This window comes from Stegostoma tigrinum, chromosome 2 (genome assembly GCF_030684315.1).
Source record: "Stegostoma tigrinum isolate sSteTig4 chromosome 2, sSteTig4.hap1, whole genome shotgun sequence".
NCBI lineage: Eukaryota > Metazoa > Chordata > Chondrichthyes > Orectolobiformes > Stegostomatidae > Stegostoma > Stegostoma tigrinum.
The window spans coordinates 138,753,352-138,778,519 of record NC_081355.1 but is presented as its reverse complement, the minus strand read 5'-3'; the positions used below and the strand labels follow the sequence as shown (position 1 = coordinate 138,778,519).

General features: G+C 39.6%; 1 protein-coding gene across 2 annotated transcripts in view; it reads right to left on the bottom strand.

Annotated features, from left to right (window-relative positions):
- ncapg2 (non-SMC condensin II complex, subunit G2) overlaps positions 1 to 25,168 on the bottom strand; it is a 93,949-nt gene that overhangs the window by 2,695 nt on the left and 66,086 nt on the right. For both annotated transcript variants that reach the window (XM_048560354.1, XM_048560362.1), the window contains exons 19-26: positions 18,568 to 18,741; positions 15,551 to 15,667; positions 10,748 to 10,894; positions 8,917 to 9,016; positions 6,739 to 6,929; positions 4,252 to 4,395; positions 2,837 to 2,940; positions 1,928 to 2,028 (exon numbers count right to left, since the gene is read on the bottom strand). In XM_048560354.1, the coding sequence (XP_048416311.1) occupies positions 1,928 to 2,028; positions 2,837 to 2,940; positions 4,252 to 4,395; positions 6,739 to 6,929; positions 8,917 to 9,016; positions 10,748 to 10,894; positions 15,551 to 15,667; positions 18,568 to 18,741 (1,078 nt within the window). The remainder of the gene's footprint in view (positions 1 to 1,927; positions 2,029 to 2,836; positions 2,941 to 4,251; positions 4,396 to 6,738; positions 6,930 to 8,916; positions 9,017 to 10,747; positions 10,895 to 15,550; positions 15,668 to 18,567; positions 18,742 to 25,168) is intronic.

Here is a 25,168-nt window from a genome sequence, read left to right as displayed (position 1 = left end):
ACTGTTTTCTCCATCACAGATGCTGCCAGACCTGCTGAGCTTTTCCAGCAAGTTTGTTTTTGTTCCTGATTTACAGAATCCACTGTTCTTTTCGTTTTTACTGATTAAGGAATGCATTATACAGGAAGGAGGACAGTGGTATTGAGGCAGATCAACCAAGATCATATACAATGGAGGAACAGACTCAAAAGCTGCTGGGGTGGGGGGAGGGGGCAATCTGGTCAACTTCTGTACCTATTAATAGGTTCTTACGTTTTTAAAATATGCTGTTTTGCACTGTAGGACATCAATCCATATTCTTCTCAACGATCCATTCATCAAAATAAAGTATCTGTCTCAGAACTTTTCCAAATGTTTGCACTGCATTTGAAGTACATTATCATTGTGTCTGAGATTTTGAAATCAAGATATGGATTGGGTGTAACTGTGGTCACCAGCCAACAAATACATTAGCATTCCATTTTGATATCCCAGGAAGATAGTATAGTGCCAAGTGAGTTTCCAAGAATAGACTCTAAACTGTTTGGCCCTCAGTTAAAACCAATCACTCATTTGAAGGCAAAAATACTGTTGGGTCAACGAAGGTCCCACCCTGTGGTTTGAGAACCAGCAGAGAACTTTCATCAAATGTAGGAAAGGCCGACAGCCTTTCAGACACTTAACTGACCACTACTGGATCAAATTTGTCATTAAGATTCTGGTGGTGGAAGTCCAGCAACCCAACAACAGGGATATAATTCCAAGTTTCAGAAATATTGATCTGGAACCTTTATACATAGCACACTGAATGGGTGAGGCAAGGAGCCATTTATCGTCATTGTATTTATTTTACTTCACAGGAATATGGTCAGATTTGTTCATCTATATTTAATAAATTAAATGTGGTAGTAGTGAGAGTTCACTTTGGAGACGATGACTGGTTTCCACATTTTCCTAAACTATTTAAAACTAGTTTCCAATCTGGGACATTTTTCCAGTAGAGAGTAGGAGGTTGAGGGGTGACTTTATAGAAGTTTATAAAATCATGAGGGGCACTGATATGGCGAATAGCTAATGTCTTTTCCCTAGGGTGGAGGAGTATAAAACTTGGAGGCATATTTTTAAGGTGAGAGGAGAAAGATTTGAAAGGTATTTCAAGGGCAAAGTTTTCAGAGGGGGTTCGGATGTGAAATGAACTGCCAGAGGAAGTGGTAGATTCAGATGCCGTTACAACATTTGGAAGACACTTAGACAGGTCGTGAATAGGAGAGGTTTAGAAAGATACGTGTTAAACATGGGTCCATGAGACTAGTTCAGTTTGGCAAACTTGGTTAGCATGGATTAGTTGGACTGAAGGGTCTGTTTCTATGCTGCATGACTCTATGAGAATTTATTAGCATTATTTTCTTCAGTGTTTCAATGTTTTTCAACACCAATCCCTCTCATTCCTGAAAGCAAGAAAAATAGAAGATACCCACAACAGATGCTTTCCCTACGTTACAACAGTGACTATCCTTCAAAAGTATGTCGATGGCAGCTCAGTACTTTAGGGATGTACTGAAATCATGAAAGGCATTATATGAATGCAATGGTGTTTAGGAGCAATTTAGGCTCAAGTGAACCATTAACCTGATAACACCAGATGACTTGTGTTTCCATTACAAATGTAATTATAAATATGTAACAGATAATTCTATGCATTGCTTTCTGAAAAACATACAGACTGATAGATGAAGAATGAGAGCAGTTGTTTGGCTTAATTTGAAAAACTGCCCAAGTTAGTTTGAACATTTTAAGTGTATCCAATAATGTAATGGACCATATGACACAGCTCATCTACAATCACAGGACTTCAGTCATTACCAGGGTTTGTGAAATAAATTTACTCTTTTATTATGCTACATGATTAAAATTGGCGTCTCTATAATTCTTCTGATGTAAAACTTACCCCTACTGAGTATAAGCAGGATATAGAGAGCAGCTACCAATCCCACAACTCCTTGTATAGCTTCAGAATTGATGCATTCCATTAATTCGTTTAAAAATGATCTAAAGGGATGGGCAATAATTATTAGCAGCCATTTTCTGATATAAACAATGATTCAAACTGATTCAACTAATTACACTGAGAATAGTCTGATTTTAAAACAGAAAAGATTTTAAAAAATATATATTGTCTATTTGACTAGAGCTTAACGTATTCTCCACATTCAAATAATGATTAGCATGTTTTCTTTAAAACAGTTCAAAGAAACCACAGAACATTACTTGAAATATTTGTTAGTTGGCACAGCAAATTGCAATTAAAGATGACAATATTGAATTTGACCCAAATATAACAAACAGCATCAAAACCTTTGCTGGTATTTATTAAGTTAGAGCGATCATAGCACAGTATAAACTCAAAATACATGATGGAATAAAAAGTAAATTGCTCTTTGAGCTACACGGTGTTCAATCTAAACCGGATTTGAATCGAGACTCTGCTCGTGTTCAATATTCTGTAATGTACCATAACAATAAAAAAAGTGCGTGGACAATACTCAGCAGTGGCTAATAAAAAATTCTGTTTTAGAAAGATTTTGCGGCAAACTGCAATCAACTCTTTGGTTTACACCCGAGGGAAGGGAGAGTCAAGAAGCAAAAGGATTTTCTTCCTTTTACATTTAAGGCGCTTTTTTAAGAAAAAAGAAAAAAAAAACAACTATTTAGATAGACTTGTATTCTTTCTATTTGGAAAATATGATGTAATCCTGCCTCACAAATAACAAAATAATATTTCCTAGAAATTTAAAAAAAAACCCACTGTTAATAGTTAACAGTTGCTAGGTGGCCATCAGTTACTCAATTCACTTACTTCATCACACCTGGATATTTTAACACAATGGCCAGAAAGTAACTTGAAAGTAGTGGCAGATCATCAGTGGTCTCAGGTGGAACAACATCTTCTGGATCAGATTTCTGCAATTGAATATACACATTGCAGAATTAGATAAAATAATACATTTATGAAGAGAATAAACTATAATTTCTGAAGTTCTATCAATCAAGCTTCCAAAATATTTTCTTATAAATTATCCTGTATTTAAAAATATTTTGGAAGTTTGGTTGGAGTAACTATTGCTAAACTCTAGTCAAATAGAATAATGTACGGTCAAAAGATCCAATTAGAATATGTTGTTACATCAAGTACTGAGATTCATATTATTCAAGATTGTATGTTGAAGTAGCATACTCCATAGAGTTCATAATACAAATTGGCTCATAATTCATAACAAAAATACTGATCAGTACACAACAGTTTTACTAATTATGAAATTAGCACTAATAATCCTTTGATTGATAAACACAAAAAATGACCGAGTTAGGTCAAATGGCATGTTTATGAATTATAATTTGCACAAATTCAACATTCCATGCAACTGTCACATGTTAAAAAAATCCAGGTTACATCCACTCCAAAACAGTTAACGAGAATGCTAGCCAGTTAGCAAGTTGAAACAATTTAATTAGTGCCTCAGTTTGGAATCTCTCAAGCTCTTCAGTCTATAACAAATTTTCTGCACTACAATGACTCCTGCCCTTCCAAATTATTGTAAATTTTGATAAATAATCACTCAGTCATACGAAATATGGACAGGAAAGCAGTGCTGAATGCACGTAGCCATTACATACAAACAGCATGTTATATGCAGATGCCAGAAAACCTCAAGGGGAGATCAGAGTGCTCCAAATCACATGTCCCCACAAAAAGCAGTTGACAATTCAACATGCATGACCCATCTCCAATAAATTTTCAACATTATACTGACATTCAGAATGTCTGTAATTTCCAGGAAAATGCATTTGCGTAGATGGAAATCACTTAACTGTGGAACAGCAATAAATGTAGTTGTCTTTGCAGAGCATCAATTGAGAGACTACTTTATACTTCACAGGTTATGTAGCAACTTTCAATTAACATACGTTTACTTCTAATAAACAGACACCAGATAACCACTACCATCATTTGCAATACTTACATTTTATTCAGCCTATACTGCTAGACAACACAACTCAATCAGAAAGATTAGGCATGACTTCATGATGAATTATGGAGAAATTAACTACATCCACCAAAAAGCCCCTCTCTGTAGTACTTATTTGTGTGATGTATAGTGAGACATCATAAGCTCAATGAGACAGGCTACGAATTGCTGAATTGCTCAAATTTGCTAAAACATGGGAGATAAGTGATGTGATAGTACAATGAACCATACTTTTCAAGCTCACCTTTTTTAAAGAGTGAATTGTTTCGGCCAGCATTGCAGCCAAAAGTGTTGAAAGTATCTCTTGGTGAACTGCTTCATGGGTTCCATGCCAGGTTTGAACAGCACTGATGAATTCTCCAAGAATGGACTGAATAGACTGAAGAATCTTAAAAATAAAAGGAAAATGCCCCTTTTCTGTTGTATGAGTAGAAAGTGAAACTCTTTGAAATATATCTTACAAAATGAAATTTGTTAAAGCAATACAAGTGACTAAAGAATAATTCCACAGTTCAGAATGTTTACTTCATTCACTCATGGAATGCAAGTGCTCCTTGCAAGGCCAATTAATTGCACATCTATAAATACTCAAAGTAGACAATGAACTACTTTCTTGAATCATGGTAGTGTAAGTACATCCAAAGGGTTGCTGAGGCAGCTACTTCATGACATTGACGCAGTGACACTGAAGGAACTCTGATATATTTCAACGTCAGGATAGTATGCAACTTAGAGGTTTACTTTGGTTTCTTCTAGGTGGTAAAGATCTTAGGTTTGGAAAGTGCTACAGAAGGAGATAACAAGGCGTGGAGCTGGATGAGCACAGCAGGCCAGGCAGCATCAGAGGAGCAGGAAAGCTGACATTTCAGGTCTGGACCGTTCTTCAGAAATGGGGGAGGGGAAGGGTCTCAAATGAATAGAGTGGGAGGTGATGATAGAAGGTGGATAGAGGAGCAGATTGGTGGAGAGGAGACATACAGGTCGAGGAGGCGGGATGAAGCCAGTAAAGGTGTGTGTGGGTAGGGAGTTGGGACGGGGGTTGGTCGGTGAAGAGGGAGGAGCGGATAGATGGAGGGAAGATGGACAGGTCAAGGAGGTGGGGATGAGAGGGGACGGTCGGTCTTGGGAGATTTTGAAACTTGTAAAGTCCACATTGAGGCCATTGAGTTGTAGGGTTCCCAGGCAGAATAAGAGGTGCTGTTCCTCCAGTTTTCGGGTGGCATCGATGTGGCACTGGGGAAGGCCCAGGATGGAGTCTTTTCGATGATACATACTGCTGCACTGTCTGTCAGCAGGGGAGGGATTAATTGTTTACAAAAGACAGTGTAAGGAATGCCAACCCACTTGGGATGCTAGCAAGTTTATTAGATGAGAAGTTGTAACTGCCCTCTTCCAGGCAAATAAAGAATAGTCAAACACACTACTGACTTGTGCATTGTAAATTTGTAGTCAGGCTTTAGGGTGTGCTCAAACTTTTGAGGGGGTCAGGAAGAGTTAGTTGCCACTGATCATCAACCTCTGATCAGTCCTGGATGCCACAGTACTTGTATGGCTGCTCCAGTTCAATTACTGGTCAATGATACCAACCAAAGTGCAAAGGACAATGAAGTAAGGTATAGTACTGCACTTGAACGTTAAAGGAGATGGTTAGAATCTCTCTTAATGATCATTGATTGCCACTTGTATGGGATAAATGTATCTGCCACTTCTGAGCCCAGCCTGAATCAAACCTATTTCTTGCTGAATAGTCATGGTTAGTTTCAGTATCTAAGGAGTCGCCACACTGAACATTGAAACCATGAGGCAGCCTCCTCGTTTGACCTTATTTTGGTATGAAAGTCAGATGAAGCATCTGAAGATGGTAGGGCGCAGAATACTCCCATAGGAGCCCCTATGCAATAATACATAGCAACAATGTCTGGGACTGAGATAATCGACATCCAAAAAACACAATTAAGTTTGTTTGTGCAAGATAAGACTCCAACCAAATAACTTTAGCCCTTTTTCCTTTGACTGAAATTTTGCTAAAACTCGTTGATTCCACTTGATCAAACAAGTCTTGATGTCATGGTCAGTCACTATCACCTTACTCTGGAATTTAGCTCTTTTTCATGTATGTACCAAGGTTGCACAAAACAGGGCAGAGCAGTCCTGTCAGAACTCATTTGAGCAGCAATGAACAGTTTATTGTTGAGTAGGAGTTGCTTGAAAGCACTTTTGATGACTTTACTGCTGTCACTTTATTGCAGATTCAGAGTAGAACTAATAGGCACCATTGGGTAGCCTGAATGCTGTCTATATCTTGCTGCACACAGGCATGGATAGTTTCAATATCCGAGGATTTGCAACATAGAACACTGCAACCATCAAAATGCCTCCTCATTTCCGATCTTCTTTCAGAAGGAATATCTGGTGAAGGGTATCCAACTGCACAAGTCACTCCGCCCTTACTCTTCCAAAGTCATACAATTTTGACAAGTAGGTTTGTGAGGATAAATGAAAGTAGGCTTCACAATGGACACACCATAAGGACACCTTATAAAATCTGCAATTTGCTGCAAATTTTCTCAGACTTTAAATTTAGTTCATTCAAGACATTTAAGACATTTTTATTTTGGCCATCATACAGCCAAACTATATATATAAAACTATATTTCTTGCTGAAGACTTGCATCCACATTTTAACAGATTAAAATTAATCTTCAATCTATCTGCTTAAATAAAGCTGTACCTGCAGGGTTTCTTCCTGGTTCTTCCTTGAACAACGAGCCAGAATTTCCAAAATTTTGTGGAACACTTTCTGGATAATGTCAAGTATCTTATTAGCTTTCTCATTCATACTGTAGATATTCTGAGATAGGCAGTTCACTGTAATTTCTTTCAGAATGGATATCAGTATTGGTAAACTGAAGACTCCTTTCTCTAAATGACGAACAAACAAAAAGAAAAGACAAACTATTCAAAACAGATTTTATAATAGAATTGTGATGCAGCAAAGTACCTCAAGCTATGGTCAGCTGGAGGAAGTGGTGTGGATATTAAAACACAAACGTCTACATAGGCATTACGTGGAGCAACTAAATAAGTCAACAAAGAGTACAATACATTCTGAGGAAAGGTCACCGGACCCAAAACATTAACTCTGTTTTCTCCGCCACAGATGTTGCCAGACCTGCTGAGCTTTTCTAGCAACTTTGTTTTTGTTCCTGATTTACAGCATCCGCATTTCTTTTGGTTTTTATTTAGTGCAATACATTGGCCAAGTATGTGGTCATTAATGACTTTAAGGGAACACCATAATTTTTAAAATAATTCATGTGCAAATAGAATAATATGCTATCAAAGTAGAATATAGAAAATCCTGTTACTTAAGATATCATGATCCAAGGTCAGAAGATTTTAGCCAAGATTGAATAACAAAAATAAAGCCAACCAAAAAATGGAATGCTAAATATTTAAAAGTGCCATTCACTTTTCCTTTAGATCCCTTAAGACCAGGAACAGGTCATTTGGCTAGATTCTACTCCATCATGTAACAAGTTCAAAGTTGAATCTTGACTTCAACTTCATTTTCCACTTAATCCCCACATTTCTGGATTTCCTCAGATGTCAAAAACATATTGATCTCAGCCTCAATTCTACATCACAGCCATGCATCCTTTTTTTTGGAGTGGAGAAAAACCAAAAAATTGCATCCCTTGATAAAATAAATTTCTCGTGGCAGTCCAAATTGGCAGTTCCTTTTCCTATGAACCTTAGTTTCATTCTCTCCAACTTGGAGAAACAGCCACTTAACCTCTTAACCACATCAAGCCCTCAGTATCTTGCACCTTTCAAAGAGATCACCTCTCATTCTTCTCAACTCCAGAGAATATTGGACCATTCTATAGAATCGCTCCTTAAAAGGCAACCTCTTCATCTCAGGAATCAAATCCAGTGTACCATCCTCTTTAAAGAGGAATATATCCTTCCTTACGACTTGGACAAAAATATAACAGTACTGATGTGTTCTCCACAAAAACTTGAACAACTGTGGCAAGACTTGCTTAGTCTAATACTTCAGCCCCCTTTAGTGATTTGAATAGAAAATCAATTGGACAACAATAGTACAGGCAACCGATTCACTATCATCTACTTTTCACCATTACCCATGGCCAATTTTACTTCCATAGCTTTAGTTAGAAAAAAATAAAGCAGTAAACAGAATTGGGAAGATCATCTGATATCATTTGAATGGATATCAGCATCTCAAATGATTTTACTTTACATTAGAGGTTTCTTATTCAAAAGTAATTTGTTGCAGGAATGAATTAGTAATATATTTTATCATGAAGTAAGAGTGGCAGTGACAATACCATACCAATGGACAAGTACCACCCAAAGTTTCAAATTCTACTATGGTAGTTGGTGGAACGAACTAATAAAATTTGGAACGGAAAACTAGTATCAATGATAATAAAACTAATAGTTTGTCATTTTAAAAAATCTGGTTCATTGACCTAGTCTGGGCTGCATATAACTCCAGACCCACAGCAACGCAACTGATTCTTACTAGGCCTCTGGAATTGGCTAGCAAGAAACTAAGTTCAAGCAAAATTAATAATGAGCATTTTTTGCTGGCTTTGTCAGTGACATCCATTAAACAACAAAAGAACAAAGTTAGCTAATTCCAAGGGATCTTCCATTTTCATATATACAATTAGAATACGAAGAAAGAACGTTGATCAGCATTAGACCTTAGAAGCTGTTTGTTGACAGGATGCATAGATAATATCAATAGAGCATGTCGAGAATTCCAATTTCTTTCCATTTGTGACTCAATGACAGAAAGATTGACCAATTAGTGACATAAATGTGACAAAAAGAAATTCCACAAATGATACGGTTTAATGTACGATAAATGGATTACCTGACTGCATTACAGCAAGGCCAAAGCCAAGTAACTGAGCTTGGAATTCTGCATCAGATGCACCAACCATAACAATATCCTTACAAACTGAGAGATACACCTATACAAAGAAAATGCATCCTTAAGCTGATACTGGAATATGCAAATACCAAGAAATAAGAAAATTCACATCTGAAAAGCATTAGACAGCAGGTTTAACTTAAGGTAACTAAGTTTATCTTCAAATATCTGGGTGAAAAGGTCAAGATTCATAATCTGAAATTCCAATAGTCTAAAAAGTGCAAAAGAATAGAGTGCGTTATCAATGCAAGAGACAATTAATGTGCTATTTGCACATTTGCAGGTGCACTTGCATGCATTTACAATGAAGATTGGAATAAGAAAGGATACTTGACAGGCATTTTGGATGTGAGAGTGCAGCTAAAGCTTATCAAGAATTCTGTAAGAAGTTAATAAATGGTCAATCATACATTGTTTCTTGTTCTGAAATTTGATGGAACTGCAGCTCAGATGCCAGCATTTTTACCCTTGGTGGAAACCCTTATTATTCGTAAATAGGTACCAAACAGATATAGAACAGATTTTTCTTTATGAATTTTGTCATGAATAATCAGTTATTCCTATTAACTGGATTCTTTAAAATAACTGAAAGATACTACAGTTGTATTACATCAAACAGAAGATGGGACAAGTTGTTTGCCAAACATTGTTTTGCTGCTGCATACAAGTTTCAGTAACATTCTAACTTCATGCATTATAGCATTGTCTCCACCTAGTGGTGGTACTGACAACAAACAGCCATAAGTGCAACGAAAATCTTGATATTGACAATGGGAACTGCCGATGCTGGAGAATCTGAGATAACTAAGTGTGGAGCTGGATGAACACAGCAGGCCAAGCAGCATCTCAGGACCACAAAAGCTGACGTTTCGGGCGTAGACCTGATGAAGGGTCTAGGCCCAAAACGTCAGCTTTTGTGCTCCTGAGATGCTGCTTGGCCTGCTGTGTTCATCCAGCTCCATACTTTGTTACGATGACATTGATAGCTGGTTCTATTGAAAGAAGGGCAGAAGGGAATGTTAGGTACTAAGATAAAAGTAGAATGACAGCATACTTCGAAATTTTAAATAAAGGGAGAAGCCATCTGCATGTGTGCTTATTTAAGTATTTTCAGCAATTTACCCCAATTCAGAAACTTAGGCAGTACATTGGAACAGGAATTGGCCATTCAGCTACTCAAGCCTGTTCCACCATTCAATTAGAGCGTGGCTGATCTTATGCTAACTCCATATACCTGCCTTTGGCCCTTCATACCTCTGCTTAATAGAAATGTATCAATCTCAAGTTTAAAATTAACAATTGATCTAGCATCCACTGTTAATTGTGGAAGTGCTCCAAACATTTACCTCCCTTTTGTGTAGAAGTGCTCCCTAACATCTCTCCTGAACACTCTGGCCCTAATTCTCAGATGATATCCCGAGTTCTAGAATCTCCAAACTGTGGAAATAGTTTCTTTTTATCTATCCTATGTTTTCTTGTTAACATCGTGAAGATTTGATCAGATCATCCTTAAACATCTAAATTCTATAGAAAACAAGTTTAATTTCTATAATCTCTCCTCATAAACTAACCCCTCAAATCCAGCAATCATTCTTGTAAACCTAAAATGTACTTCCTCCAAGGCCAAAATATTCTGCCTAAGGTGTGGAGCACAGATCTACTCGAAGTATTTCAAGTGGGGTCTTGACCAGGTAAAATAATAGATGTTACAATTTTTGTAATTACAACTGGTGAACATTAACATTTGAACACACTTAATCCCATTACTTACATCAACTATTTGTCTTGCAATCTCACCCTGATGCTCTGAAACCTCTATCTCCTTTCCTGGAACGTGCAGAAATTGCAACACAACTTCATCTATCCATTCTGCATTATTTTCGAGATCCAAAAGATAAGTTCTATCATCTGCGCAGAACTGAAAATAACAATGACAAAACAAAGCAATGTTTAATATTAAGTAGTTTATTATATGGGTGTTAACAATTAGAAAAATGTTTTAAAAACAGACGAGATATCCATTTTAATTAGCTTCTGAAATTACAACTCACAAAAAATCCTTTTCTTTAAAGTGCAAAAGAATATTGAATAAACACGAACATATGGGACATAGTTTTCACAGGAATAGATGGTCCTTTTTTTTTTAAAAACTGATTGTACGTGCCAAAAGATAAATCAAAACAGAAATACTGTACATCTGTTAGGTTTGGATCAGGAGGAAAAGTGCTAATAGGTAACAGAGATGCTGACAGCATCCAGGTAGGCATTGAGTGAGTGCTAAGACAGCAAGTGAGCAGACCAGAGATACAGCCTGGCTCAATCGGTGAGCTATGTACCAATGCCTTTATGCAAATTCTGCCTGTAGCAGCATTGCAATGATAGTTGCCAGCGTAACTCAAATTACGAGATGACAGTGGAGAAGTACACTGAAAATGGGTTGGAGATGTGCCATTATGGTGCAGAAGTAATATACCAGTTGTCAGCATCCATTGAGATGGGGTGTGTGCATCGACTTCCCTGAAGCCTGCTTCTCAGACCATGGTGGCAGGCTCTCAAGATGCATGTGGAATGAACTTCCTGAAGAAGTGGTGGATGCAGATACAATTACAACATTTAAAAGACATTTGGATAAGTACATGGATAGGAAAGATGGGCGGTCAGGCACAGGCAGGTGAGACTAGTTTATTTTAGGATGATGGTCGGCACGGGCTGGTTGGACCAAAGGATCTGTATCTGTGCTGAATGACTCTATGAAGTCCCAAAGGAGCAAATGGTGAGCAGCACTGCTTGGTATACATCTGACCTTCACGTTAGCAATTTGTGCCATCTAGTTTCCAAACAGTAAATGGTGGAAGTAGAACCTGCATAATAATCAGGTGAGATTTAAGTCATAATGAAGGTGGTAATGAGCAATATTCAAAGTTAACAAGCCTCTTGTCATTCACTAGCTAGAATCTTATCTGGCATGTCTAATATTGTTTGAAATTGAAAGTTGTTGCTCCAACATCCAGGCTGGCCTCATTGACCTCTTCTCACCATAGCCCATGTTGTTCAGGGTCCAGAAAGATTCTGTTCCCCGTTTGTTTACGTTAGTCAATCCACTGATTAAATGAAAACCAAAATTGTGACTGGTCACCCATCACATGCAAACCAGGTTCACAACTATTCTATTTGGTTTTCTGCAAAAAAAAGAAAAGAAAATCTCTTACCTGCATGTCGAGAACTAAGTAATCAAAACAACTTGAAATATCTAACTAAAACTAATATTTCACAGAAATAATTCAATATGGAAAAGTATAACTAAAGAAAAAGATAAGAATAACTTCTACATGGGCTTAGCTTCATCTCCAACAGCAAGAACCAAACTATTTGCTACAGCGGTCAAAGCAACCAGTTTGTCAGTGTGCATTTTGTGGAAGCTGATGGCACAGGAAATAAAAACACTTCAGGATGGTGGTGCAGGCATTCCCACAAGTGAAATATATATCAACTAGAAATCTCAATGATTTTTCTTTTGCAAGTTTAGATCTTTCATGTTATTATTTCTCCTTTCTCTTAGAACAATCCATACTACGAGCAACATGAACATCATATCTACAGCTGAAGGCAGCTGGTCATGTCTGTGACATAGCTAAGAAACAAAGATTGAAGGTGGATGTGACCAAGTTATACAGCCAGGTAAGACTGATTCCGAAATAAGTGACCAAGAGTTGCTGACAAGCACCTCCTGATGGGTCAATCGAAAAGCAAGATCTGTCACTGACTGACAGTCTCTCTTATTAAGATAATAAAATGTGAGGCTGGATGAACACAGCAGGCCCAGCAGCATCTCAGGAGCACAAAAGCTGACATTTCGAGCCTAGACCCTTCATCAGAGAGGGGGATGGGGTGAGGGGTCTGGAATAAATAGGGAGAGAGGGGGAGGCGGACCGAAGAGGGAGGGAAAAGAAGATAGGTGGAGAGAGTATAGGTGGGGAGGTAGGGAGGGGATAGGTCAGTCCAGGGAAGACGGACAGGTCAAGGAGGTGGAATGAGGTTAGTAGGCAGGAGATGGAGGTGCGGCTTGGGGTGGGAGGAAGGGATGGGTGAGAGGAAGAACAGGTTAGGGAGGCAGAGACAGGCTGGACTGGGTGGAGGGGAAGAGCTGGGCTGGGTGTGTGGTGCAGTGGGGGGAGGGGACGAACTGGGCTGGTTTTGGGATGCGGTGGGGGAAGGGGAGATTTTGAAGCTGGTGAAGTTCACATTGATACCATCGGGCTGCAGGGTTCCCAAGCGGAATATGAGTTGCTGTTCCTGCAACCTTCGGGTGGCATCATTGTGGCACTGCAGGAGGCCCATGATGGACATGTCATCTAAAGAATGGGGGGGGGGGGGGGGGGGGAGTGGAAATGGTTTGCGACTGGGAGGTGCAGTTGTTTATTGCAAACCGAGCGGAGGTGTTCTGCAAAGCGGCCCCCAAGCCTCCGTTTGGTTTCCCCAATGTAGAGAAAGCCACACCGGGTACAGTGGATGCAGTATATCACATTGGCAGATGTGCAGGTGAACCTCTGCTTAATGTGGAAAGTCATCTTGGGGCCTGGGATAGGGGTGAGGGAGGGGGTGTGGGGGCAAGTGTAGCATTTCCTGCGGTTGCAGGGGAAGGTGCCGGGTGTGGTGTGGTTGGAGGGCAGCGTGGAGCGAACAAGGGAGTCATGGAGAGAGTGGTCTCTCCGGAAAGCAGACAGGGGTGGGGATGGAAAAATGTCTTGGGTGGTGGGGTGGGATTGTAGATGGCGGAAGTGTCTTATTAAGCTGCTTTGAGAGTTTCTGGCTGGTTAGGTTGAAAGCCATCGACAGACTGGCTGGAAATTCACACAGCAGCTCAATACAAGAGACCATTAGTCAGTGACAGTTGGGTTTTTGTAAAACAAAGTTCCTGAAGTTCAGAATGAACAGTCCAAATGGCATATTTCCAAAATCCCAATTATGAAATGTGATATTTCATGGAAATTTTTCATTCCTGGTCTGGAAAGCAGGGACAGATTCCATTTTGAGATGAGGGATATGCAGAGTTCAATACTGGCCTGCCCTGCACACCTCAGGGTCCACACCAGTCATAATCACAGGACCACCAGATTTGTAGGAATTCAAAATTTGATGACAAAGTATTTTCCCGTGAACACTATACACTGAACACGAACATTTAAAAGGGGCAAATAAAAGTGCAAAGTACAAGTCCACAAAGTACTTGTGAATTGGCAGGAAGTTAGAATTTGGTGTTTGTAAAGTGCTAGGCGTAAAAGCGTTGCATGATCCCTTTAAAAGGTCATTTGCTTTTTCTGTGCTTAGAGATTTAAAACAGATGACTGTGAGCAACAGCTTGAAAGTTTGCAAGTACACTAACAGCAGCCAATTTGAGACATTTGTATCAAAGACTGCACAGTTAGCAGGCTAAGCAGCAGATTCTTTTACCAAGACAAAAGGCTTTTGAACTTAGCCAATCATTTGAACCAGGTACTTAAATTCAATAAGTTTTTGGTGTCTAAGTCTGATGGTTTTGACAACATAGGACCAATCCTATTTTAAGAAAAATTGATATGTCACCAACAATGTAAAAGAAGGAGGCAGTTGGACAAGGACTGTAGAGAGCTAGCTGCTATTTTCCACAGCTAACAGCCTTCAGCTCTCAAAAGAATCACTGGCTCTCAGCCTCCTTTACGTCTTAGAGGAAGTCCCACCTAAATGGCAACAGTACCAACTGCATTACTAGTTAATATTCCTGACAGGAGGATTGACAAAGAAAATATTCCTGACCAAAGAATCGATGGAGAAGGCACAGAACATCCTGGAAGATACACAACCTGGCTGTAATTTCAAGGGACTGAATTTTATTTTTATATAAGTGGGACTTGTATTTATGGAATAGCATACCATTAGAATTTTGCTTTATTTGGGAATTGCTAGTAGAAGGGATTGTGTGGTTTGTTAATAATTTAGTTAATTTGTTCACAGTTGGAGTCAGATAAATTAATTCTACTTGTTGACTTGAAAGTGAGTATCAGGGATTTATGTTATTTAAGTACTAGAAGTTGCTGAAAGGCAAGTTACACCATTTTCCACACTCCTTTCACGGATTATTGGGTGAGGTGCTCCTTTTTGAGTGTTTCAGTTAGTTGCCAGGGAGGGGGTGAACCTCTGCTTTATAACAAATTGAAAAGATTATCTCAGTATATACGTTACTTCCAAGGATTTCAGTAGTGAGGTCACACACGGAACATCTTTCAGAATTTAAAATGCAAATAATTTACTTCCAAATTAATAAAAGCAAAATATTATAAATGCTGGAAATCTGAAACAATCGGAATTGTTAGTAACGCTCGGGAGGTCTGCCAGTATCTGTGGTGAGAGAAACAAAGTTCTAATGCACAATCCGGTATGACATTTTCAGAACCACAGTGTTCTGAAGAAGTCACACCAGACTCAACGTCAACTCTGTTTCGCTCTCCACAGGTGCTGCACACCTGCTGGGCTTCTCCAGCATTCAGTGTTTGTTACTTCAAAATTAATTTTCATTTCAATAATACCACTTACATACCTTGTTTTGAAAATGAATTGTCAGTCGACAATATAAGCTGAAAGCCTTCAGAGCTGTATTCAGACCTATATTATGAAGCATCAGTTCTGAAGTGTTCAAGAAGGAAGTTAAGAGCTCCTATAACACAAATCAGCTCAGATTACAATGAAGAATTAAACAACTAAGCAGTTTCTACTTATAAGATACAAATGAGAATTTAAAGTTTTTACAATCACATTGATTTTTTAAAATAATTTGTGAATCAAACTTTTATGTATCAGTGTTAAGAAACAAGTCTGGTAGTTATAAAGGACCTGCATTCCTCAGATCAGTTTCAGTGGTTTTCTCTGGATTACATGGAGGTCAGCAACTAAGGAATTCTGCATTCAAACGTGATGACGCATTTGTACAGTTCATCTAATTTATGGCCTCATACTAGTTAATATTCTGCCTATCTTACCTGCAATTTTAATCCTGCCAATGTCTGTCCCTCCATAGCACTGAAAGTCATAGCCAAAGGCATAAATGACAGCTTCTGCGACTGTGATCCATAGTCTTATCATCTTCCCTGCCCACACCAGCCTCTTACAATGCATGACATTCATTTTTCTATGCAGTAGGGATTTCTCACCAGATTCCCATCCTATCTGATCATAGAAGAGTATCTCTAGCTTCTCTTTCTGCTCCACCATCATTACCTCCAAAGTTCAGAAATGATCTGCCTGTGACATCCTTATCCTACTCAATTGCATGCAACCCAGTGGCAGCATCATCTGCAGACGTAGGAACAGATTTAACACATACATTAGTTAACAAAATAGATTTATCCATTGACTTATCTGCAATTAACATTAAAGTCAGTTTGCTTGTTCAAAATCTCGTTGCCAATGAGCCCAATATTCCCACAGTGGAACATCAAGATTCCTGAAATTGCTGCCTTAAGACATTTCGTTGCATTCTGTTTTGTACCATCGATTTCACACCTCGTTCAGATCGTTGGGCTCAATGCATCATTCTGTTCGCAATCTTTTCATTTATTCAACTCCAATCTTAGATTCTGATCTAAAGTCCATTTTGTCATCAAAAAACATACTTCCGTCTGCATAATATCCCTGCCCTGGTTTTGCTCCTACCTCAACCCATCTGTTATTCAAACTTTTATCAACTTAAAAAAAATATACACACACAACTACTTAAACATTTTTGAACATGGCCAATCTTCTTCACTCTATAAGCTCCATCTAAAACTCCGCTGCTCTTATTCTATTCTAGACTGACCAACACAAATATCACGTCCGTTCTTGCTCGTTTCCATTGGCTCCCAATCCTCAAAAGCCCCAGTGTTAAATTCTCACATGTGGAGAATTCTCACCTCCTTATGATTCAATACTTCCAGAACTCAAACTCCACCACATCTACAACAGTTCCGACCATTCATGATGCTTTTAACATTCAGGCTTTTTGACGCATTCCTTCCACCACCACCACAACCAAAACCACACCTGTCTAAAAGCATCCTATTGAGAGAAATTCTTTTGGCCATCCAACCTAATTTTACATTGCTCTGTCCCTTAGTTAATTTAAAGGTCTTCCATTGAACAACTCTTCAACAAAAGTGACAGTAATTTCTCCCAAGACCCAATCTTTTGCTTTGGTGCCTATTTTTATCTGTTACATCTGTGATGTGTCATGAGAATTTTAGAACAGTACAGCACAGAACAGGCCCTTCAGCCCACAATATTGTATGAAAAAATATGCTGAATAAATACAAGTGTTATTACTTGTTTGCCTAACAAAGTTACTAACTTTTAATGTGGTAGTGTCATCAGGAACATTTCCTTTCTCTTAAAGATTAATTTTAAATGAGCTAGATGATCTCATGATACGTAATTCCACATACAACTTCAAAATTGTTTACAAGTAGACAAGTTATACAATACATCAGCAGCTGTTGATAAATGTTGCTACCATACATGAGAGACATAGGTATAAGATCATAAGACACAGGAGCAGAAATTGGGTCATTCAGCCCATCGAGTCTGCTCTGCCATCCAATCATGGCTGATAAGTTTCTCAACCCCATTCTCCCCGTAACCCTTGATCACCTCGATAATCAAGAACCTATCTATCTCCGTCTTAAATGTACTCAATGACCTGGCCTCCATGGCCTTCTGTGGCAGTGAATTCCATAGATTCACCATTCTCTGGCTAAGATGTTTCTTCTTATCTCTGATCTTAAAGGTCTTCCCTTTGCTGTAAGGCTACGTCCTGAGGTCCTAGTCTCTCCTACCTATGGAAACATCTTCCCAATGTCCACTCTGCCTAGGCCATTCAGTATTCTGTAAGTTTCAATTAGATCCCCCCTCATCCTTCTAAACTTCATCCAGTATAGACCCAGAGTCCTCAAATCGTTCCTCATATGTTAAGCTTTTCATTCCTGGGACCATTCTCATGAACTTCCTGTGAACCCGTTCCAGGGCCAGTAGATTTTCCTGAGATATAGGACCCAAAACTACAAACAATGTTTCAAATGTGGCCTAACCAGAGCTTTATAGAGCCTTAGAAGTACTTCCCTACTTTTATATTCAAGTCCTCAAAATAAATGCCAACCTTCCTAACTACTGACTCAACCTGCAAGTTTACCTTGACAGAATCCTGGACTAGGACTCCGAAGTCTCTGCATTTCAGACTTCTGAATTTTCTCCCCATTTCAGAAAATATTACATGCTTCTATTCTTCTAACCAAAGTGTATGACCTCACTTTCCCATATTATAATCCATCTGCCACTTTTTGTCCACTCTCCTAACCTGTCCAAATCCTTTTGTAGCATCCCCGTCTCCTCAATACTACCTGGCACTCTAACTATCTTTGTATCATCAGCAAACGTAGCCAGAACGGACATATTTGACATTAAATGGCCAGATGTACTATAATTTAGATAACCAGAGATAATATTACTGTTCCTGTTATACTCCTGCATAGCATGCCAAATAGTCAGTATTGAACAGTCAAGTAAAACTTTTTCTTTAAAAATTACCTTGACTGCTCCCAAGGCCTTCAAAAGCTGGTTCAACTTTTTTTGTGGTGAATTTAAGAAGCACTCCCGAGTCATTATATTAGTCAGAATATATTCTAAAAACTTTAATGCCAACTCTAATTTCGGACCCACAATTTCCTGGATTTTTACTGTTCGCTGTGGAGTATTTTTATGCTGAAAGAAAACAGACAGAAAAGACAGTTTTCAGCAAGCACTTCTCAATAGTCTGAAACATTCATTGCAGTTAAGTTGAACAGAAATTTGTAACTTTCTTTTACGCCATAAATACTAATGGAGCTCGCATATAACTTGAAAATTAAAAAGATGAACACTGAGATCACTAAATTCATTAAAGTTTTACCTGCAACTGAAAACAACTGGGACCTCAACCAATTACCATCTAAATAAATGTTGTCGACAAAGCGATAAAGGTATTTATGTACAGTAGCTAAATTTACTAATGACACAAAAATATGCAAGAAAATAAGTTGCGAAGAGGTCAAAAACTAAGCCTACAGATACAGATAAAGTGGAAGGGCAAAAATTTTACTCAGGTGTAGTACAGTGTGGGAAAATTGCCCAAATCGCTGAGCAATGACAATCACTGTCAGATCAGTGCTCCACTCAATCAGTCCACGACTTGACACTGCTCCACATTTTGTGCCACATCCTCTAAGCCCAGTTTTACCAGCTATTTGGATTACAGTATCTCTTTGAGAGCTCCATCACAGAGTGGTAGAATCTGGGAGAAGATAGGACACACTCCTTTTTAGGGTAAGTGAACAAATAAGTGAATAGGGTAAGATAGGATGTGAGGTGCAAAGTGGCTGCTGAGGAAGGAATCAAGGCCAAGTAGCTGGGGAAGTTAGAGAGAGTGACTGGATGCCTATTCTGGAACTATCCATGTATTAAGACTTTTTTTTTGTCTAACATTTCCTAGGTAACGTATCAGGCAATGGCCTACTGGTATTATCGCTGCACTATTAGTCCAGAGACCCAGATAACATTCTGGGGGGCCAGGTTTGAATCCCAACAGGGCAGATGGTGGAATTTGAATTCAATAAAATATCTGGAATTATGAATCTAAAGATGACCGTGAACCCATTGTTGATTGCTGGAAAAAGGCCATCTGGTTCGCTCATGTCCTTTACGAAAGGAAACTGCCATCCTTACCTAGTCTGGCCTACATGTGAAGCTTGACTCACAGCAATGTGGTTGACTCTAAACTGCCCTCCAGGCAATTAAGGATGAGAAATAAATGCTGCCTGGTCAGCAATGCCCTCATCCCATCAACGAATAAAGGAGGAAATTCCCACAAACTGTCCCGAATCTCCAACACAGGGGCTGCATAGGTTTGTAGTGGGTCCAAGTACATGGAATAAACTGCCAGAAGAAATGGTAAATGCAAGTACAGTTACAACATTTAACAGACATCTGGACAGGTACATGAATATGAAAGGTTTAGAAGAATATGGGCCAAATGCAGGCAAGTGGAACTAGTTTAGTTTGAGAAACTTGGTCAGCATGGACATGTTGGACCAAGCACCTGCTTCTGTACTAAATGACTAATGGCTCTATAAGTTGAAACTTCCCAGGCAAATACCACATATAATCACATGAGAACTTCTACAGAATCCCAACACACACCTGCATTCTTATCTCGACTGAATGATCTGAAGACGAGAAGATTTGAACCAATGTGGATTTATTCATTTTGGCAAGAAAACTGGAAAAGTACCACATCATTTCAATGAAGATATTTAAAAACTGTGCAGTACAGAAGGATCCAGTGCACTCGTATGCCTCTTTTAAAATTCATGCACATGGCTGAATAGGCCAGCATTTACTGCTCAACTTTATCTATCATATGTGCACCCAAATCAGGATGGTTTGGGCAAGAACTTGCCAGTGTACCTATTTGTGTATTTGCCCTGTTCTCCTAAGTGTTTAGAGTCCCAGGTTTTGGAAGCTAAGGGGCTTTGTTGAGTTTCATTTTCTTTATTACTGTATGGAACCTGAGAGTCGCTGGCAAAAGTTAGCATTTACTGTGCATCCCTAACTGATCGGAGTGATGTGCTAGGCCATTTCAGAAGGTAGTTGTGACTCAAGCACATTGCTGGAGTTTTCAAGTGACATATAGGCCACACCAAGCAAGGATGATACTTTGCCTTTCCTAAAAGTGAAGCAGCTGGGTTTTGGTTTTGAGAATTGATAGTAGTTTGATGGTATTATTACAGGGACTAACCATATATTCCAGGCCTTATAAATTTGACTAGATTAGATTCCCTACAGTGTGGAAACAGGCCCTTCGACCCAACAAGTCTACACTATCCCTTGGGGCATCCCACCCAGAACCATCCCCCTATAACCCACACACCCCTGAACACTACAGACAATTTAGCTTGGCCGATCCACCTAACCTGCACATCTTTGGACAGTGAGAGGAAACCGGAGCACCCGGAGGAAACCCACACAGACATGGGGAGAATATACAAACTCCACACAGACAGTTACCTGAGGCTGGAATCGAACCTGGGTCCCTGACGCTGTGAGGCTGCAGTGCTAACCACTGAGCCACCGTGCCGCAAATAGCTGCTGTGGTGCATGGTGAACAAAAGTGTCCAGGGCACAGTACTTGGATGATGAGCTCAGTGACATTACCATCACGCCACAGTCTCCCAACAAAGGATGACATCAAGTTATTGCAGTGCATTTTCTGGTTGGTACACAGTGCTGCCACTGTGTGGTGGTGAAGGAAGTGAACATTGAAGGTACTCAAAACATTAGCAATAAAAATTCAAAATAGTATCATGTTACCAAAATCTTACGCAAGTTATGGGAAATTAATCAGAAGCCCCACATGGCCCAAAGCTTTAATTATCGCTGACTTGGAATGCATTGCGTGAAAGTGAAGTAAGCAAATCCAGTATGAACATGGAAATGGAAATTGGACATACACTTGAAGGAATCAACATTGTAGGGATCTGGAGAAAGACGAGAAGAGACTAATTCACTCAGATCCTTACACTGCACCTTCCAAACTAATAATCACTTTAAGCCGGAAGGACAAGAGCAGCAAATACTTGAGAACACCAGAAGCCCCAAGTTCCACAATCGTCCCAACCACTCACCATCCTGATTTGGAAATGTAACACCTTTCCTCACTGTTGCTGGGTAAAAATCCTAGAATTCCCTAACAGCACTGTGAGTCAATCTACAGCAAGTGGACTGCAGCAGCTCACCTTCTCAAGGGTAACTAGCGAAATAAATGTTGCCCAGAGATAAACTGCCAAAGAGAAAACAAATACATGACAGTAATTTTTTTTTCTTTATTCACAGGATGAGGGTGTTGCTGGCTAGACAGCATTTATTGCCCATCCCTAATTGCCCAGAGGGCAGTTACGAGTCAACCACATTGCAGTCACATGTAGGCCAGACCAGGTAAAGATGGCAGTTTCCTTCCCTGAAGGACATTTTAGGGTTTTTCCAACAATCGACAATGGACTCGTGGACATCATTAGACTCTTAATTCCAGGTACTTACTGAATCCAAATTCCACTATCTGCCAAGGCATGATCTTAACCAGGATATCCAGAACATTATCTGGGTCTCTGGATTAACAGTCCAATGATAATACCACTAGGCCACCAGTGTTCTATTCAATATGGTTCGATGATTGAATGGCAAATGTCTCTATAAATTAGTTATTCAAGTACATTAAGTGATTAGGAAAGCGAATGGAAAGCTGCTATTTTGTTACTCTTGTAGTAAACATTAAGGTAGGATGTCTTGCTATAATTGTAGTCTCAATGCCCTGTGCAGAGGCTGTGCCGTATTCAGTTTATATTATTTGAAAAATAACATAGTCGAACTGAAAACAAAATAGACAAGGTTTACTTGGATAGTCCCAGAAATGAAGGAGTTGTCTGATGAGAAAAGGTTGGACAAGTCAGGCCTGTTTCCTTTGGATTTCAGAGGTACAAGAGGTAATCGTCTTGAACCATTTAAGATCTTGAAGAGACATGACACATTGGAAGCTTACTTTAAATGGATGTTTCCCCTTATAGGTGATCTAAATAAGGTTAGTGTTAGAGTTTTTATACAGATCCAGAGGAGACAGTTTAAAAGTAATGGTCTCTCAGTTAAGTGAAGGTGTGGAGGCATTTTTTGTCTGAGAGGGTCATTAAGTCTGTGGATTCTCTTCCCCAGTAAGATTGAAGACTGGGTCATTGAATTTACTCAAGATGAAGTCAGACAGATTTTTGATTGACAAACATGAAAGTGGAGGTGAAGCCACAATCAGATCAGCCATGATTTTGTGATGTGGCAGTGTAGGTTCCTATCCTTCAGTCAGTACAAGAACAAGTAGCAAAATTACAACTATTCATGGTTTCTTTAGATTAGTTGGATTACCAATTTTTTGAGGTATTTCTTTTATTTTTTTCAAAGAGAGGTAAATTATTAACAGATGTCTGTCTTTTAGTAAAATCACACTATTCTACTGCGACTTGGATATCTGACCTTCAACTACTTGTTATTTATTAAGTCTTATTTGGAAATGCGCCCAGAGTTGAGGTAATTTTTTTTTAAAGTTCACACATGGAATGTGGGCATTGCTGGCTGAGCCAGCATCTACTGTCCGTCCCTCGGTTCTCAGAAGAGAAGGCGTGAGGGCGGAAGTCCGGGAGATGGGTCGGAGCTGGGGAAACCTCGGTTGAGGAAGAAGGTGGACATTTTGGAGGCTCCCTTGTCAAAGTTGGCCTCATCTGAACATACGCGACAGAGATGGAGGAACTGAGAGAATGGGATGGAGTCTTTACAGCAAGTGGGGTATGAGGATGTATAGTCCAGGTAGCTGTGGGAGTCAGTGGGTTTGTAATGGATATTGGTGGCCAGTCTATCCCCAGAAATGGAAATAGAAATGTCGAGGAAGGAAAGGGAGGAGTCAGAGATAGACCAGGTGAAAGTGAGGGTAGGGTGGAATTTGGAGGTGAAATTGATGAAGATTTCCAATTCCAGACGAGAGTGGGAAGCAGCACCAACGATATCATGGATGTATCTGAGAAAGAGCTGTGGATGGGGGCCGGAATGGCAACTCCTCTTACCAGAAGAAAATGAGAGGAGTTGAAAGAGAGGTTGTTGAAGGTGAGGACAAGCTCGGCCAAGTGGAAGAAGGTGGTGGTGGGTGGAGATGGTTCAGGACTTTGCTCCAGGAAGAAGTTGACAGCCCTAAGGCCCTCCTGGTGGGGAATGGATGTGTAAAGGGATTGCACATCCGTAGTCAACAGGAGGTGGCTGGAGCCAGTAAACTGGAAGATTTGAAACCGGCATAAGGCATCAGATGAATCATGGATGTATGTGGGTAGGGATTGGACCAGGGGATGAAGACTGAGTCAAGGTATTAATAGATGAGTTCTGTGGGGCAGGGACGGGCTGAAACAATGGGTCTGCCTGGACAGTCCTGTCTCTGGAGATAGAAATGAGCTTGGAAGCGAATTTTGGGGAGATCACCGGATGAAATGAGATCTGTAACCGTAGTGGATACAATGGCCTGATGTACCATGATGGAGTCATAGTCCAGGGGAAGGTAGGAGGAGGTACTGAGAGCTGGCACTCCAGCCTCTGCAAGGTAGAGGTTAGTACGCCAGACTACAACAGCACCACCCTTATCGACAAGCTTGATGGCAAAGTCAGGGTTAGATCTGAGTGCATAGAGTGCAGTCAGTTCGGAGGCAGATAGGTTGGATTTGTTGAGAGGGGCAGAGAAATTGAGGCAACTCATGTTACGTCGACAGTTCTCAATGAAAAGATTGAGTGCAGGTAAAAGGCTAGAGGGAGGGGTCCAGGTAAAGGGAGAGTGTTGGAGTTGAGCAAAGGTGTCTGTGGGACGGGGACTGGACACTTGTCCAAAGAAATGAACACAGAGGCGAAAATGGTGGAAGAAGAGTTCGGCGTCATGTCGTGCCTGAAATTCGTTAAGGCGGGAACGGAGAAGTTTCTGCCCAGTACATATATGACTATATCAGTTAGTTTCTGGTCAATGGTAACTCCATGATGTTATTAGTCAGAATTCAATGATGGTGATGCCATTGAATGTCTCAAATATTGAATATTTGATTCCAAAACCCTGGTGGTATGTATATACTACAAGTTTACTGTTTATTGCAATATAGGAACCATTTCACCCATCAAGTCTCAAATTCAGGCTTTGTTAAAATACTGTGTCCAATATATATTGTGTCACAAACATGGATCAGAACCCCAAAATTGAATTTTTTTTTTAACATGTATTCCCAAAATGTTTTTGTAAAAGAGAAATGATATATCTGCAGCTACATTTGGCTGTAAGTAAGTGGCTCTCTAGAGATTCAATATGTGTTACACTTGAGGATGTAACTAGGAATCCTGCAGCAAGTAACTCACCATCCATTTCCCCAAAGTGAGAAGAGGCAAGTCAAAATTGACTGCATGGAAAGCTCATGACTACATAAGTAACAAGGGGCTGACAATTCCCTGTTCCATACTATGCCACCCAGAGTGGATTATGTCCAAAATGCAGATTCATATGTGTTTTTCCCTTTGAGGAATACACAAGGACTGG